Source organism: Euprymna scolopes, chromosome 4 (assembly GCF_053919585.1).
Source record: "Euprymna scolopes isolate OS-2025 chromosome 4, ASM5391958v1, whole genome shotgun sequence".
Lineage (NCBI taxonomy): Eukaryota > Metazoa > Mollusca > Cephalopoda > Sepiida > Sepiolidae > Euprymna > Euprymna scolopes.
This window is the reverse complement of record NC_136485.1, coordinates 167,458,369-167,476,960: the sequence shown is the minus strand read 5'-3', so window position 1 is coordinate 167,476,960 and position 18,592 is coordinate 167,458,369. Positions and strand designations below refer to the sequence as shown.

The 18,592-nt window shown below is 37.2% G+C and overlaps 1 protein-coding gene across 2 annotated transcripts in view; it reads left to right on the top strand.

Moving 5' to 3' along the window:
* LOC145270078 (organic anion transporter 3-like) overlaps positions 1-18,592 on the top strand; it is an 84,539-nt gene that overhangs the window by 38,868 nt on the left and 27,079 nt on the right. For both annotated transcript variants that reach the window (XM_080125680.1, XM_080125683.1), the window contains one exon: positions 17,348-17,550. In XM_080125680.1, coding sequence (XP_079981806.1) covers positions 17,348-17,550 — 203 coding nt within the window. The remainder of the gene's footprint in view (positions 1-17,347; positions 17,551-18,592) is intronic.

Here is an 18,592-nt window from a genome sequence, read left to right as displayed (position 1 = left end):
TATGGAGATAAAAATGGCAAAGGGTATGTAAGATATCAAAATATAAGAATGATAGAGTAATAACAGATAATAATTTTAAGAGATACGTAGTGTTATATCGCAAGATCCTCACACAGTTACATAAACGAAGCACGGGACGAGGAAGAACTAGGGAACAACAATGGCGGCGCGGAGACAAATATTGTTTGTCGGCAAAATGTTCAGAGCTGTATTAAACACATATCGGGGTGTCAAAACACATCCACCCCCACACCCACATCAACAGCATAACCCGCAAATCATCCGGAGGAAAACACATTAACGGCATCAACTAAATTAGGAGTAGAAATATTAATAATACACCTGACAACCCCCCTCACATGCACTTCAAACATAAATAGTTAGGTCACGGAATACGGTCGCGACGTATTTCCTACATAAGCTGATTCGCAATGTTTACAGCTTTGATGGGATATATACAACTGAATATACCTCGAAATAAGCGAATCCCTGATGTGTGGTTGATTACGGAAAACTAAGACAAATAAAAAATACGACAGCCATTTTTGCCTCGGAGCCGCTATGTCCCCTACTACGTCCGCGCTCGCTGTATAAATAAGCCGATCGTCAGAGAAAAAAGTCAGTTACCGGCAGACTGCCAACCAGAGCGGATCGTCTCGCTGACGGTATCAGCAGCAGCAGCCACGCCAGTTCCCCTCAGCTCTTCCCAGCAGCAGCAGACACGCCAGTTCTCTTCAGCTCTTTCCAGTAACAGCAGCAACAGCAGCCACGCCAGTTCTCTTCAGCTCTTTCCAGTATCAGCAGCAGCAGCAGCCACGTCAGTTCTCCTCAGCTCTTCCCAGCATCAGCAGCACTAGCAGCCACAGCCGTTTCCCTCAGCTCCTCCCAGCAGTAGCAGCAGCCACAGCTGATCCCCTCAACTCTTTGCAGCAGCAGCAGCCACAGCCGTTCCCCTCAGCTCCTTCCAGCAGCAGCAGCGGCAGCTCCCCTCTCGGCGACAGCAGTTGATTCAAAGGTGCTTAGTCACCTATCACTGTTCGTTCCCTGAGGCCTACCACCAGAGGACTCCAACCTACCATAACACTTGGATCCCTATTCCGGCCTTCCTGACGCCTAGTAGACTGTGTATATCAATTCACCTTGACCCTAAATAAAGGTTTGAACTGAATTACTTTGTTCTCCTTGCTTCCATACGCTCGTGTTATTATACAACAGTAGTCATTAAATATCGGAGAATGAAAAAGAGGTAAATAAAGTGATTATAAAAAAGCAAAAATATAAGGATATAAAGAGCCATGTGAGAGAAAGAAAGAAGTAAAAAGAAATAAGAAGGAATAGAGATAGAGAAAAAAAATATATATAAAATAAAGTTACAATGAAAGTTCAAATAATGAGAAAATATTCAGTTAGAGAAAGTTCTTTAACGCCAGAGGTGGGGATGTAATGGCAAGCCTTTAATCAGGTCCTTGTCGAATACAAAACAAGTAACAGAATATTTTTCAAGAAAACCAAAACAAATAAATATAAGTTCTTTTGTGGGGGATACTGTCTTCGTCCAATTTAGATTGGATACAAAGAAGCGTGTTACTGTTGGTTGTAGAAAAATTACGATTTTTTTGGATATTTGGCCTTGGACAAAAATATAGTGAAAAGACAATTACTTCTCTCTTTAGGAAGACAAAAGATCTGGAACGGCCATCAATTCTCGGGTGTAGTTTTTGTTTCCGCATTTATCATTCCCGGAGTGAAAATATGTTTTCCTTGAAAGATGATGCAGGTGTTCTTGTGTTTATTTTGCCTATGCCAAAACGATCCAAGTGGGAATATAGTTACTTGCAGGAATAATTCTTAGTTGTAGGCTAATCAGCCAGTTGGAATAAAAAGATGTGTCTTTACAGACAGGACAAAAATGTCAAAAGCTGAGGAGAACATGCACAAATAGCTTTTTTTCTTCTTTTTTTACATGGAGGTCACCACTTATCAAGGCCAGGAGGCCACTCAGGGATAAGGGTTATTGCGTTTACAGTAATCAATGAGATAGTATTGTAGTAATCATTAGTATTGGAGATTTGATAGAGTATCTTACTTAAGAGGGCAGTTTGTCAGGAATTTGTTTATGTTGGACTTGAAGACATCCAAGTTGTAGTAAGGTGGGAAACAAGAAAACGGAAGAGAGTTGCACAGTCGTGCACTTCTGAGAAAGAAGCTTTGTCCATGGAATCTACGTTTGGATTTAAGCACAGATAAAGAGTGGGGGAAATTATTGACAGTAGTTTCAGCCAGATGGGTGTTTCTCGTGAAAGATTGGTGAGGGAGACGATAGATTGGAGCTCAGACGAGCACTTGCCATGGAAATAACGATAAAACAAAGACAGGCTCGCAACGTCTCTTCTGTGGGAGAGAGGCTGCAGGGAAGAGAAGAGGGCCTCTCCCACTAAGTTACGAAGTCTATTTTGTACTCTGTCGAGGCAGGATAGGCTGTTTTTAGCAGCTCCTGCCCAGATGTGGCAGCAGTACTCCATCCTTGGACGTACTTCGCTTTTATATAGATAGAGAATTGCATCAGTAGTGAAATATCTTTTGGGGCGGTAGAAGGATCCCACCATTTTCCATCGTCCTTGGCAACAGGCCTAATGTACGTGTTCCATTTCAGATCAGGAGTAAAGGTCAAACCCAGAAGCTTGTCAAAACAGAGACGAGAGCCATCCATTTCAATTGATGCCAGATGGGGATCAGAGCGTTGATGATGTAAAGACAGAAGCTTGGTTTTGGATGCATTAAAAGTAACCAGTCACCTCTTCCCCCACTGTACCACGTGCTCAAGATCAGAAGAGAGAGAATTAGAGAGAACTTTGTCATTTATGGCCTTTGATGTGTTGGTCGTGTCATCAGCATAGATGTCAACAAATGATCAAAGTATGTGTTTTGGGAGATCATTGATGTAGATCAGGAAGAGCGTTTGGCCCAGGATGGACCCCTGAGGGACTCCAGCATTAATACTGCAGGCATCTGATTTCTGCCCATCAACCACTACTCTTATGAACCTATCGGAGAGAAATGATTTAATGATTGAGAAAACATTACCAGTGATACCATAGCTGGAAATCTTGTGAAGTAGGCCCTTATGCCATACCTTATCGAAGGCCTTAGATATGTCAAGAGCAATTGCCCTGGAAAGGAAGCCTTTGTCAAGAGATTCACTAATCCTATGCGATATAACCGTTAGCACATCTGCTGGAGATCTTGCAGAGCGGAAACCATATTGCATGTCACTAAGAAGGTTGTTTCTGCTGAGGTGGTTGACTACTCCTTTATTTAATATGGATTCCAACAACTTACTCATGACACACAGGAGACTTATTGGTCTGTACTAAGAGGGAGATGACTTTTCACCTGAATTCTTAAATACAGGGTATACTGATGAGGTTTTCCAGGGTGTTGGGAAGCACTTCTCCTTAAGGCAACGTTTAAACAGTTTTGTAAGCATGAGGGCAAGTTCTGGTTGGAGCTTTTTCAGCACTATAACTGGAATGCCGTCAGGGCCAGTTGCTTTACTGGAATCAAGGTTTTTGATTAGCTTGACGAGCTCACGCACAGATATTTGAGCTGAGTAAGAGGTGAAGTTAAGACAGTGCGCTAAAGGTCAATGGAGAGGGGAGGGGATGAAACTTAAAGTTTAAGTCTGTTTTTTGTTAGAGGTAGGGGGTATTTATCGAGATTTTTTTTCTTTTTATATCGGAATGCCATTTATGATGGGTCTAGATGTCTTTGGTAGTGGCTGTGAGAGTTTTATTAATTTAATAAAAATATTTCAAATCTATTTATAATTAATGTTTAAGTTTCTGAATGTTTAAGTTTATAAACAGATGGCAATTACAGGGTTCTATTTGTAAAGGAAGGATAAATTCTATGGGGGGTACGAAGATGATGTTTTCGGGTATTAGGGTTGAAATCAGGAGGAGGGGGTACTTACTTGTGAATTTAAAATTTGGCTTTAAATGAAGAAGAAAACAAGTTGATGAGCAAAAGTAGCCAGAGTGTCGTATTGAGGAGAGATTTATATACTCAGCATCACTCATTTCCAGGGTATTCATCGTCAAGCCCGAATATCAGCTGACGTAATATTGTAAACAAACACAGACGGAATTTGATGAACGACATTATTATTATTATTATTATTATTATTATTATTAATATTATTATTATTTATTTATTTATTTATTATTTTATAATATTTACTCTTTTTGCGAATTAGTCCACCGGGCAAATTATTCCTCGTAATATATAATAATTAGGGATGTGACAACAGCATATTCTTTTCATTGTTTTGACTCTTGAGTATATATCCGTTAATATCTTGTATGTTTTTATATAGACTGATGTTGTTCTCGATTACTTGACTGTGTCTTGCTGTGTCAGATATATACTTGAGGGTCAAAAGAATGAAAAGAATATTCTGTTGTCACAGCCCCAATAATAATCAATAGACGAATAATTCTATTATAATATTTACACAATCTGCATAAATTTAGATATCATGTTTAAGCGTATTGTATGACCGAGCAACGCCGGGCTGGAATATATATATATATATTTTTTTTTATTTTTTTTTTTTTATTACATTTTCACCCCAAACAAGGCACATTGCCACTTTGGTGTAGGGGGCTACTATCAGGGGAAACATCTACTGGGGTACTATGTAGGGATTAGGGCAGCGAGATGTTGGTTCACGTTGCACTTGAACTTATGCATGTCAGTACAGTTGGGGAAGCAGTGACCCGGAATGGAATTCCAAAGTCTAGCAGTTCTGGGGAAGAAACTACTGGAGTAGAAGGATCTTTTACATCTAGGGATCTCTACAGTGTGGGGGTGGGATTTTGCAGCTTGTCGGGTCTGTCGAGGGTGTTCACATCGTGGGGGCACAAGTGCTTGCAGTTCTTCAGAGCATTCACCATTATAGTACTTGTAGAACAGGCAGAGGGATGCAACGTTTCGACGATGGGACAGAGGCTGAAGTTTTGATGCCAGTTTAGGGCCTATCAGATTTGCGACTCTCTTTTGAACCTTGTCAAGGAGCGAGAGACTAGTAGCCGATGCACCGGCCCAAATATGACAGCAATACTCAATACATGGGCGAATAGTGGCCTTATAGAGGTACAGGATACTTTCGGGTGTTAAAAGTTTTCTAGCACGGTAGAGAGAGCCCACCTTCCTTGCAGCGGCCCTGGCAATGCCCTCGATGTAACTGTTCCAACTCATGTTTCCAGTGAACGTTAGGCCAAGGAGCTTGAGAGACGTACTCTCAGATAAAGAGTCGTTGGCCATTGCTATAGGTGGTAGAGAAGGTTTCTTGTAATTATTGAATGAAACCAGTTTTGTCTTGGTGGCATTGAACGTTACCATCCATTTTTGTCCCCATTCCACTACTGATTGGAGGTCATCCTCTAGTGTTTCTGCCATTACTTTAGATATATGTTCGTTTGTTTTCCTGTCGTGCCTGCTATAGAGTGTGGTGTCATCAGCATATATCCCCATCTCAGAGGCAATCTTGTCGGGGAGGTCATTTATGAATATCAGGAACAGCAGAGGTCCCAGGATAGATCCTTGGGGCACTCCCGCATTTATATCATATTGTTTAGATGTACGACCGTCGAGGACAACCTGGATTTTTCTCTTATCTAAGAAGGATTTAATTACGTTAAGTATTCTACCAGTGATACCGTAAGATCTAATCTTCCTGAGGAGACCCTCATGCCATACCCTGTCAAAAGCCTTAGATATATCTAGAGCTACCGCTCTTCCCTCTCCCGCTTTGTCCAGTGAATGGTATATGCGTTCAGAGATTACAATGGGGATGTCTGCCGTGGAACGGGCTTGTCTAAATCCATATTGACGGTCGGTCAGAAGTTTAGCATCTGTAAGGTGCTGGACTAGAGCATGGTTAATTAAGGTCTCAAATATTTTGGCAAAAAGTGGGAGGAGACTAATAGGGCGATAATTTAATGGGTCAGTTCTTTCGCCAGAATTCTTGAATACTGGTACTACAGAAGCAGTTTTCCAACAGCTCGGAAAGCAAGATTCATTAAGGCATTTGTTGTAGAGTTTGGAGAGAACTGGAGCTACTTCGGCTGAGCACTTTTTTAATAGCACAGCTGGGATGAGGTCGGGTCCACATGCTTTGGAAGTGTCAAGGTTTTTTATGATAGCATGCACCTGGGCAGGGGTGATTTTCAGGTCGTCTAGCGTAGCGTCTGTCCGCATAGGAAATTGAGGTAGGGGGTGGTTTAGAGGGTCCAGTGTGGAGTTTGAGGCAAACCGACTGGCAAGCATGTTAGCCTTCTCGGTTGCTGAGCAAAGAACCTCGTGATTGTTGGATAGTGGGGGAATTGTTGATTGCCCATTATTTACTACACTGTTGTAGATTTTCCAGAAGTCACGAGTTCCTAGTTTTTGTGCTTCGATGCGTTTTTTCGTGGTTTCCGTAAATTCCCTCTTAGCTGTCGCTATTTCTTTCTTAACGTTACTTCTAGCTTCTATGTACTTCTGTCTGTTTGAACTGGACTTATGTCGATTAAACCTGCGGAATGCACGCTGCCTTTGAGCAATGGCCGTTGCGCAAGTCGAAGTAAACCATTGGGGAGAGTGGGGCTTGCTATAGAATTTCCGCATGGGAACATGCGCTTCGATTGCAGTTTTGAACCATTCAGTGGTCTCGGTTGCACACTGTTCAGCAGGAAGAGAAAAAATATTTCCCCATGGGGCGTCTCTGATAAGATCTCTGATAGCTTCCCAGTCAGCCTTTTTATAATATCTCGTTGTTTTGAGCACTGGCTCTTCAGTTTTGGGTCTAGAGTTTAGGGCGATTTCAACCATTATCACCGCATGATCAGCGTTCCCAAGTGGGCTGTCGGCTTTCGTTACACAATCATCAGGAACTGTGGTCAAAAACAGATCTAATAGTGATGCGTGTTGTTCTTCCTGATCAGGGAAGCGGGTTGGAAAAGTAACAATTTGCGCTAGGGAGTGAGATACAGAGAAGCTATGAGTTGCGCTGCCTGCTGCATCTGTGTAAGTAGAGAATCCAAGCCAGTTTTTGTGATGGACATTAAAGTCGCCAAATACATGTACTTGGGCGCTAGTGTCGAAGGAGAGTGCTGTGTCTATGCTGTCAGATACTTTGTTTATTATGGTGCAGTCTTGGGTTGAGGGAGAGCGGTAGAGAAAGTAAAAGTAGCTAATGTTGTGTTGCATGATTAGTCTAAAGCACATAAAGGCTTGATCATCCGTTTCTAGGTTTGTTTCTCTAGTCAAGGGAAGGGTATTACGAATGTAAACTCCAAGTCCGTGCATATGTCTGTCAGAGTCCTTACGGCAGAGTGGGAGATATCCAGGCATGTTAAAGTAGTTAGAGGGGATGGAGGAGTGTAGGTTAGTCTCACTTAGTGCTAAGATATCCGGGGTATTTGTTAGGAGAAATGCTTCAACATCAGCTAAATTAGTTCTAAGCCCACGGATATTTGTGAATGCAAGCCTCAAGGGAGGAGGCAAGTTGGATTTGTTTGACCCTAAGCCTGGTTTAAGCTTATTTTTAGATTGTACTGTCATCATGTTTTTTTAACGAGTTTCAGTTGGGTTAGGGGAAGCCGAACAGGAGGTTATGCAGAATATCACACATGCATCACAAGTAGACCATCAGCTGACCCTCCATCAACTAGGACTGTGGCCTCAGGAAAGCCCACCGGGGATGAGTGCAGGGTCCCTTTCCATGCGCGCCATGGCACTGCAAACATCCCGATATTATTCAACTGTTGATGGAGCAGCCGCTCTAAGCGCTACCAAAGAGTTAGGGCTCCTGTACTACCAGTCGGAAACAGCAGCCAGTAAGTGTCAATCCGGTACCCTCAACCCATTGGAGGAAGGTCAACCCAATCTAGTTGCTCAGGCATATGTGGTACTCAAGCATTCTCAAGTGCCCAGCTTTAGGGGTGGGGTGTGTCGGGAGTGGGGAAACGGCGTTCATTGCCCTAGACAAGAAACAAGATCTACCACTGGGTGTTTCTGTCGAATCACTGTGATAGTATCTCTGCGCCTGACTAATAGGCAAAGAAGGAGTATGGAAGCCGGGCGATAGGCAGGACCTATCTACTCCTTAAGCATTTTAGGTTTGCAGACCGGTAATTTGATTGAGTCACCAGCTCTAGGAAGGTTGTCATCCAAGACTGAAGAGGCCTCCCTCCTCTTTGGTTTGGTTTCAGAGTTTTCCTTCTCCTAGACGGATGATCTGGAAAGATCTACTGGGTCCGTCACCACTGAGAGGGCTTGCTCCGAGCCTGGGTTCTAATCCAGGTATTTCTGCGACCCCGCGTGGTTAGTTAATGTTATTGGGTTAGTTTGTAGAGGTTATATCTGCTAAAATAGTTACACTCCTCAAAGTGGATTAGGGACATTGTTATTTCATTGTTACTGGATAAAGAGGTTGAGTAGAGCTCATGCAGTGTAAGCAACTATGATTGTAAGGGGGCTTGTTCGGAGGAGATAATGTGGTTTGAGGCTTTCTCTTTTGTATATATATATTTTTTATTTTTTCCTTTTATTTTTATTTATTTATTTTTTTTTTTTTATTCATGTGAGCTTGGGTCAAGTATAATATTAGAGTGTGAGTAGGTGTTAAGAATTGAACTACGAGTTGTGCCCAAGCTATATTTTAGATGATAGCAGGGCATGAGATGCGAGTGCAAATATAGTACGGGTAAAAACAGTAAGTTTTGAGTCATGTGTCATTTTGTTAATAGATATATGGGCTGGTTTTAGTAGGTAACCTGGTTAAAAAAGGCATTACTATGCTTCCATTTCCATTGTTACTGGGAGAGGGTATAGGTAAAAATTCGTGCTGTGAAAGCAGCTAAATTTGCTACAGTATTGGATTGAGAGAGACGAGTTAATGTATGGTTAGATATAGTTTTGTAAGTTTAGGAATGGATGATTAGATATGGTTTAGTAGGTTTAGGATTAGGATAAAGTGTTAGGGTATGATTTACTTGTTATTAAAAATTCTGATTTGGTGCCCAAACCGAATATTTAGTAAGACTGAAAGATAAGATATGCTCAGTATAGATACAAGAGAACATTTGATATGGAGTACAGTTATACCTGATAGATATAGGTTATTGCATATGTTGTAAATATAGTTAAATATAGATGGATGGATAAGTAGTAATGTATACGAATGCATGGAATTTTGGACACTTTGAGCAAGTTGCCTTTAGACTACAACGAAGGAGAATGACTTCGCCTTTCTCTTAATATCCGGAAGTTTTTATTTCAATGAGTACCGGTTTAGTTTGTGTAATGATTATTGCAATACTATCTCTTAATAAAGAGATATTAATGGTTGCTGTTCATTATAGATTACTTTAAGTCAATGTATAGGACTATGGCTAGTAAGTATTTACTTAGAAGCTTGGTTATGGGTTAGGAGTTTTAATCAGGGGCATACCTAGGAAATTTTGGTTGTTAATGGGTATCGATTTTCGAGTCTGTTAGGGTCAAGGGCGGAGAGCAAGGACCTCTCTAAGTTACGTGAAACGGATTAGGTTTAGTGGCAACTTGAGAAATAGAGCAGTTTGATTTGTTAGTGATCAGGAGAAAGAGAATTTAAGTAAAAAATAAAAAGGTTTGTGATGCAAAACAGACGATGCAGTCATCTTGGAGGTAAAGTATCTATAGGGGGTACTTAGTATACAACCAGCAGTATTTTTCAGTTTTGAGAGGAATTTTAGGTGCAATAGTTTCATGGTTTGTTGTACAAGTCCGTAGTCTAGGTCAGGGACGAAGCACTTCTAATATTGCAACTGGGTGTATCTAATTTTAAAAGTAGTTGAATAGAGTATTATGAGGTGTTCTACTTAGCTTAGGGATAGAAAGGAAATTTAAGGTAATATTCAGAGTGATATAAGCAATTTCATGAGGATCAGATATATGATCACTGGATGTTATGCTGCTCAGAAGAATTCTTGTATCTATTCAGAAGGATGTCTTGGTGATATAAGGTCTGATACATTAAGAGTCTGAGGATAAAGGAGGTTGTGAGCTGATGAGGATTCAGTACAGGCGATTATATATAGTTTACAAAGGTGGTTTAGTTAGTACGCACGTATTGTACATATAAGTATACTGCTTCAGTTCTATCCTCTATTGTAAAGGAAACCCCGTCTGCATTTCGATTGGCAATTTTGTCAAAAGAGGAAATTTAAAACAGCTTATCTAATTTTTCGTATTTTGATGAAATGATGGATCAAGAGCAAAGGTGTCCGGAAAGGAAATGGCAGTGTACAAGTAAGGGGGTTACTGATATCTTATTAGCGTTATTTTAATTAAGAAAATTAACATTAAAAAAAAAAAAATCGCCTTGCGATGGCTGATTTATATTAAGTAACGTACTTAATAAAGTTTTCATATCCTCTAAATAAATTAGCATAATTTTTTTTTTTTTTTTTAACCGAGTTTATCTTTACTATAGCATTGACTTATTATTTAAGTGAGATGGGTTTTGTAAACTGCGAAATGGTCTATTTAAATGGAGAAAATTATCGGTTACAATATGCCTGGAAATGTAAAGAATATTTGCTTTAAATTTCATGCTAAACAGTTAAAGATTTTACTTATCTTTGGTTTTCTTTTCTTGGACACTCGAGACTAAAGACCAGGGTGGTCGTTTCTCTTGGCCCCGAAAGGTCAAATGGCATTTGTGGTACCAAGATGCTATCTAATTCAGTAGAAGACTGGGTAGGCTACTTTAGGGGGAGGGGGGTCACTTGGTGAAAAGTTTTCCAATTGGCGGCGCGACGATGCTTCCTCGCTTGTGTATCGTTTTCAGAGATATTAATGTTAACAATTGAAATACGCGTTCCAAACAAATATGATGGAAATAAAATAATAGCATACATAACGTAAAATAATAGCATATATAACGTACAAGGTGAAAAGCGGAAAAACTGAAAAGGAAATGTGCAGTTACTACAGCTTTCGAAAAGAATTTAAATCATATTCACCGTAAGGATTTGTTGAAATAAGTTAAACCGCCGTGAAGGAAAACCATCAATAAATTAACGAATGGTAGAGTTTCAGGTTTAACTCAATAAATCTAATTATTTATATACGTTTTTTTTTTAAATATATGCAATAATTGGACATGCAATAAGTCTGGATTTCTAACACGGTGAAAATGATTTTGAAATAAAGTTTTCATATCCTCTAAATAAATTAGCATAATTTCTTTTTTTTTTTAACCGAGTTTATCTTTACTATAACATTGATTATTATTTAAGTGAGATGGGTTTTGTAAACTGCGAAATTGTCTATTTAAATGGAGAAAATTATCGGTTACAATATGCCTGGAAATGTAAAGAATATTTGCTTTAAATTTCATGCTAAACAGTTAAAGATTTTACTTATCTTTGGTTTTCTTTTCTTGGACACTCGAGACTAAAGACAAGGGTGGCCGTTTCTCTTGGCCCCGAAAGGTCAAATGGCATTTGTGGTACCAAGATGCTATCTAATTCAGTAGAAGACTGGGTAGGCTATTTTAGGGGGAGGGGGGTCACTTGGTGAAAAGTTTTCCAATTGGCGGCGCGACGATGCTTCCTCGCTTGTGTATTGTTTTCAGAGATATTAATGTTAACAATTGAAATACGCGTTCCAAACAAATATGATGGAAATAAAATAATAGCATATATAGCATAAAATAATAGCATATATAACGTACAAGGTGAAAAGCGGAAAAACTGAAAAGGAAATGTGCAGTTACTACAGCTTTCGAAAAGAATTTAAATCATATTCACCGTAAGGATTTGTTGAAATAAGTTAAACCGCCGTGAAGGAAAACCATCAATAAATTAACGAATGGTAGAGTTTCAGGTTTAACTCAATAAATCTAATTATTTATATACGTTTGTTTTTTAAATATATGCAATAATTGGACATGCAATAAGTCTGGATTTCTAACACGGTGGAAATGATTTTGAAATAAAGTTTTCATATCCTCTAAATAAATTAGCATAATTTCTTTTTTTTTTTTTAACCGAGTTTATCTTTACTATAGCATTGACTTATTATTTAAGTGAGATGGGTTTTGTAAACTGCGAAATGGTCTATTTAAATGGAGAAAATTATCGGTTACAATATGCCTGGAAATGTAAAGAATATTTGCTTTAAATTTCATGCTAAACAGTTAAAGATTTTACTTATCTTTGGTTTTCTTTTCTTGGACACTCGAGACTAAAGACCAGGGTGGTCGTTTCTCTTGGCCCCGAAAGGTCAAATGGCATTTGTGGTACCAAGATGCTATCTAATTCAGTAGAGGACTGGGTAGGCTACTTTAGGGGGAGGGGGGTCACTTGGTGAAAAGTTTTCCAATTGGCGGCGCGACGATGCTTCCTCGCTTGTGTATCGTTTTCAGAGATATTAATGTTAACAATTGAAATACGCGTTCCAAACAAATATGATGGAAATAAAATAATAGCATATATAACGTAAAATAATAGCATATATAACGTACAAGGTGAAAAGCGGAAAAACTGAAAAGGAAATGTGCAGTTACTACAGCTTTCGAAAAGAATTTAAATCATATTCACCGTAAGGATTTGTTGAAATAAGTTAAACCGCCGTGATATATATATATATATATATATATATATAATAAAGATTACAATAAGTTTACCAAGGTAATCAAAATGGTAAACTTAAAATATATTATAAATATTAAAGAGTTAATATTTACAAGTAAAATAAACTCAGCCAGATGTAAAAGCTCAATAAAACCGAAAAGGAAATAGAGCTTATAATATGAACAAATGATTAATAAAACATGCTAAAAGACATCTTGACGTGACTTACTTGTAGTTTCATTAAATACTTTTATATGCAAAATCCGATCCTGCATTTTGCTAATTCCTGCCCTCTGATGAGAAGGAGAGTATTTCTTCGAAACTCCGCGGATTAAGGACTATCCACTTATCAAGTGTTTCCTTTTCAGATTAAATATGCTTTTAACTCTTTTTCAAGATGTCTTTTAACATGTTTTATTAATCATTTGTTCATATATATATATACACATATATATATATATATATATATATATATATATATATATATATATATATGTGTGTGTTTTATTTTATTTTTTATTTTATTTTTTATTACCATTTCATCTGTTTGGTTACATATATTTCGGATGTTGGACTATGTTTACGATCCAACAGCCTTGTCAGACCTTACATACACACACATGTACCCACATACACGTATGTGTATGTATGTATGTATGTATGTATGTATATGCACATCTACTTCTTACTGGAGATCTATATCTCCATGTATATGTATATATGTAGGTGTGAGTGTATATATATGTATATGTGTCTATGTATATATGTGAGTATGTATATGTGTATAGAACTTGTGTGTATGTGCTTGTATATCCGCATATAGATGCAGGCATGTCTGCATATATATTGTTTATATATATGTGTATGTGTGTATATGTCTGTATATGGATGTGTAGAAATATACATATGTATGTGTATGTATGCGTATTTGCACATGTGTTAGCATATGTATTAATCCTTGACTAACTAAAAACAACTCATTGTCAACTGAAATGAACAAGTCGACTTATAGCGACTACAAAAATTTTAAATGGAACCTTGTACTTGTCAAACACATGACACCTACAAAAACCCTTTCTCTCTCTCCCTCTCTTTCTCTCTCATCTACTTCATATACATGGCTGAACAAGCAAAAAGCAGTCAAAATTTAAGCCTAAACATTGAAACTCCTCCCCTCCTCTCCTTACCCCCTCTCTTTTTTCTTTACCATCCTCTCTCCACCTCCCTCTCCCTATATCCATATATCTCCACCCACGCCTACCTGAATCTGCTACCCCCCCACACACAATACAATCTAATGTATTTTAACCTTCAAAACTGAAATATTGTCGATACCTGTCTCCCTCCCCCTTATTATCTTCTACCCCCTTTTTTCTCGTATTTCTTCTAAAACACTTCTTCCAAATACTAACAACCATTTCTGTAAGGTCTGACGAGGCTGTTTGATCGTAATAGTGGCCCAACATCCGAAATATATGTAACCAAACAGATGAAACGGTAATCAAAAAATAAATAAAATACAAATAAAACACATATTTGTTCTGCAATAGTATTGAGCACTCTATTCAGGTTTTTACTAATTACCAGTTTTACCAAATATATATACAAAAGTCTTGAAAACACTATATGTGTGTTTGTGTGTCTGTAAGTGTGTTTGTTATTAGATGTTTGTATTTTTTTAATTTATTAAGGTCTACATAGTATTTTATACATTCTCTGCATATTGTATCTAATATAGTAACGCTAATGAGATGTGAGATGAACTACCAATAAAGCAGAGGAGTGTTTTAGGTTTGCGTGTTTTGGGGAGTGTGTAAAATGTTTGTATTGGCGATATCATTTGATATAATGAACATGAGTACATCCTGGTCCTTCTTCCTTATACGAATATGATTGGCTGGTTAAACCATAAATACCGACTGAGTGAGTCACCTAGGGGAAGATGTTTAATGGTACACAGAAGTCTCACGCTAAGGATATACCAGCTCTGATCATGAATCCTCGTTCAGTTATCAGATCATTACTCGATCACTCAGCTACTTCAAACGAATATATCCCTTTCGCGGGGCATATCATCTTGCTTGTTGTTTTATAAGTTTTTGAGGAGTTTGTTGAAAACTCTAGTATTTTTGTTGATACTTTTAGATCTATGGATTCGTATGGTGATGGTATTTTTAAATTTTGCCTGGTATGATTGTTTATATAGAATTAGTATGCTTATTGTTTTACCTGTTAGTACTACGGGTATGTTTGGATAGGCTTTTATGATGCACATGTGTATTAAATATCCAGGCCATGTGTATCAGGAAATCATTTGGACAAGAAGAGATGCACGTGGCAATGTGATAAATTAACAACATAAAATAATTATCGGATGTACCAAAAGGTCATCTGAATGAAAAAAAAATAAATCTGGCACCAGGAAACAACAATCGTGAGCGATTTTCTGCATTATTCGTACAAAAGTCAGGTCAATTCATTAAAACGACCATCGGCAAATAAAACGCCCTTAGGGTGTGGCTACATTGATAATGCCGCCCCTAGGGACATTTCGGGTTGCCACAATTAGTTATATAATAACGAAAAAAAGAAATGGATATTGAAATTGGTTGACGATTTAGTCCCGAGAAGAACCCGTCGAATTCTAACAACCAACCATCCATAACTGTCACCAACAATAAAATATATTGTTATATTTCCATGCGCTTTAAAGCACACCAAAAATACGACATTGTTTATGTAGTATTATATTCTTGTGATGTACATGGTTCAGTGAATGAGGTCTTTTGTTGGGTTGGACTACAGACATCTTTTACCAACATACTACAACATATGACAATATAACAAAAGCAATGCTGCAGCAAACTCACACAAGACAGAAAGTTATTTTTTTAATCAAAGATGACTAGAAGAGAAGATAATCCTAAACGGCGCAACGCTTGCGCCATACTTTCCCCTGACTTGAGCAAGAATTTCCTATTGTCTTCATTTTCACATTTCTGCACAAAACTACAAAAGAATTTTCCGAGTAAGAATAAGAATTTTTGAAAGAAATGAAGCGAGATGGTGTTTATTGTAAAAGAATATGATCCAAGAAAAATAAGTTGGTTATACAGAATGCATATAGATAGGATAGGATATAAGTCATCGATGATAACCTCCTATAATCACACTGGCTTTTATTTATCTATTATATATCATATAAAAGGCAATAGTCTATGTGTATGTCTCTCTAAAAGTTTTTACAAAAAGGAATAACCAAAAGCTCACAGTGTTTATATTTTCTTTATCGACTTATTTTCGAACGAATAATATTTTATCTTATTTCGGTGTCACCTCGGAAAAGATTTGAACCATTTACTGTTATCGAAATGTAAACACGGTGTTACACGGGATAAAGAACTTTTCTGTCCTGTTTGTTAATGTTGCCTGTGAGACATATTCAAAATTTCTCAGTGCACTGGATTAGAAAAGGTGATCAACCATAAGTAAGAAAAAAAAGAATTTATTTTCTAGGGAGGAGTCTTAGTTTTCGTACTGCTCGGGAAGGCTTCGGTAATATTATAAGTCCTCAATATCCTGGATAGAGTAGGTTGTACCCAAAATGTAAGTAAACTTGGCAGTGCTCTAGGCCCTAGATAGAGCAGGTGTGTTTAAACACAGTGTTAACCGGGATAAATAACTTTTCTGTCCTTTTCTTTGCTATTGCCCATGAGCCATCATCTATAGTGTTGAATATGCTGCATAGAACAGGTAGTAGCCCGAAAGTCATTTTAACAGTTTACTTTAATAAGCGTTTGACGCAAGCCATAATCTAAAGTACTCAGTATCTTGGATAGGGGGATTTAGTTTTGTTGTGCTTTAAAAGGAGGCTCTTTTATTTTAAAGGTGCTCAATACCCTAGACAGGGTAAATGTATTTAAACGAAGTTTTGTCTTTCTTTTAAAATCTTGTATGGTAACATGGTATTCAGAATGTTCAATATCTTGGATAGAGAAAAGTGTAACCCAAAAGTGTTAAATATACTGGATACAGCAGGTATGTTTAAAGGCCACGTTGTCTGGGAAAACAAGCATCAATATGTTTTGTTATACTATTTTATACAAGAAAATATTCAAACGCAACTTCATTTCTTCTATTTATTTTTGTGATCCCAGGCAACGCCGAATATACCTACTAGTATCTTATTTTTTTTTCCATTTTTATTTTTAAAGAGCCTTGTACTTCAAATATGACTTGATTCTAATATTTGTTTCCATTTTATTTTTATAAGACCTTAGTAGTTCAAATATGACTTGACGCTAATATTTGTTTCTGTTTTATTTTTATAGGCCCTTGGCATTTCAAATATGACTAAATGCTAATATTTGTTTCATTTTGTTATTTTAGGGCCTTGGCATTCCAAATATGATTTGATACTAATATTTGTTTTCATTTTATTTTATAGGGCCTTAGCATTCCAAATATGACTTGATGCTAATATTAGTTTCCATTTTATTCTTATACGGCTTTGACATTTCAAATATGATTTGATACTAATATTAGTTTCTATTTTATTTTTATAGGGCTTTGGCATTCCAAATATGACTTGATGCTAATATTAGTTTTCATTTTATTTTATAGGGCCTTGGCATTCCAAATATGACTTGATGCTAATATTAGTTTTCATTTTATTTTTATAGGGCCTTGGCATTCCAAATATGACTTTATCATTGGAACTATTTCCGACGGAACACCGAGCATTTATTAACATGTTGTGCGGCAGTGGGTGGTGCCTTGGGTGCTTTTTGCTGACGCCTCTCGCTTACTACCTTCAGAACCACCGGTGGAGAACCTTAGCAATTGCAATCTCTTGTTCAGGAGCAATGGTTCTATTAGACATATTGTAAGAGAATCTATACATAAATAGCGGTAATCGCAACATCCATTATAAATGTAATAAGTGTGTATATCTTGGGTGTGTACCTCTTTTATTCGCTCTATATCACGCAGTATGTCACTCTGTTTCTCTACACCCTCTCTCTGTATTTATTAACCTACAAAGGTACAAAATTAAAACGATTGAATAAAAACTCTATGAAAAACAAAACGAATGAGTAATTGGTAAATAGTAAAAAAAAAAAAACTGAAAAGAGGTGCTTAATACTACTGTGGTGTAAAATATGGTTTTATTACCTTTTTTTCTGTTGGTTATACATGTTTCCACTACGAGAATCAAATAAACGACCCTATAGTTACTTCAGACTTGGCAGAATCTGCCAAGTCTGAAGAAAGTGCAAACATATGTACCAAGCAGTCCACAAAGCGATAATATATATATATATATATATATATGTGTGTGTGTGTGTGTGTGTGTGTGTGTGTGTGTGTGTGTAAATATGTATATATATGTGTACACACACACACACATACATACATATATATATATATATATATATAAAATAACAAATAATAATAAATGTTTTTTATTCTTTTTCAAAGTGTTTTTTAACATGTTTTATTAACTATATATATATATCCCCGAAACAGTGTTTCATGGTAAACAACTGATGATCCCTTGAAAAATAAATTATTGGTATTATAGTAAATTCGAGAGCGAGTTGATGCAGTGATTGCAGGTGATTAAATGACTTACTGACTAGATGGTTTTCTAACGAGTGATAAAAAATTTTTTTTTGTATAGTTTTAAAGGTTAAAAACTTCAAAGACTATATATATATATATATATATATATATATATATATATATATATATATATATATATATACTAGCAGGCCACCCGGCATTGCCCGGTCGTAAAATACGCTTAAATATGATATTTTGATTAATGCAGATTTCGTATCTATTATATTTTATTGGACCCAATATATAGTAATTATTTTAAAAGTTTTTAAAAATGGTATGTGCGCCACTACCGAGTATCGAAA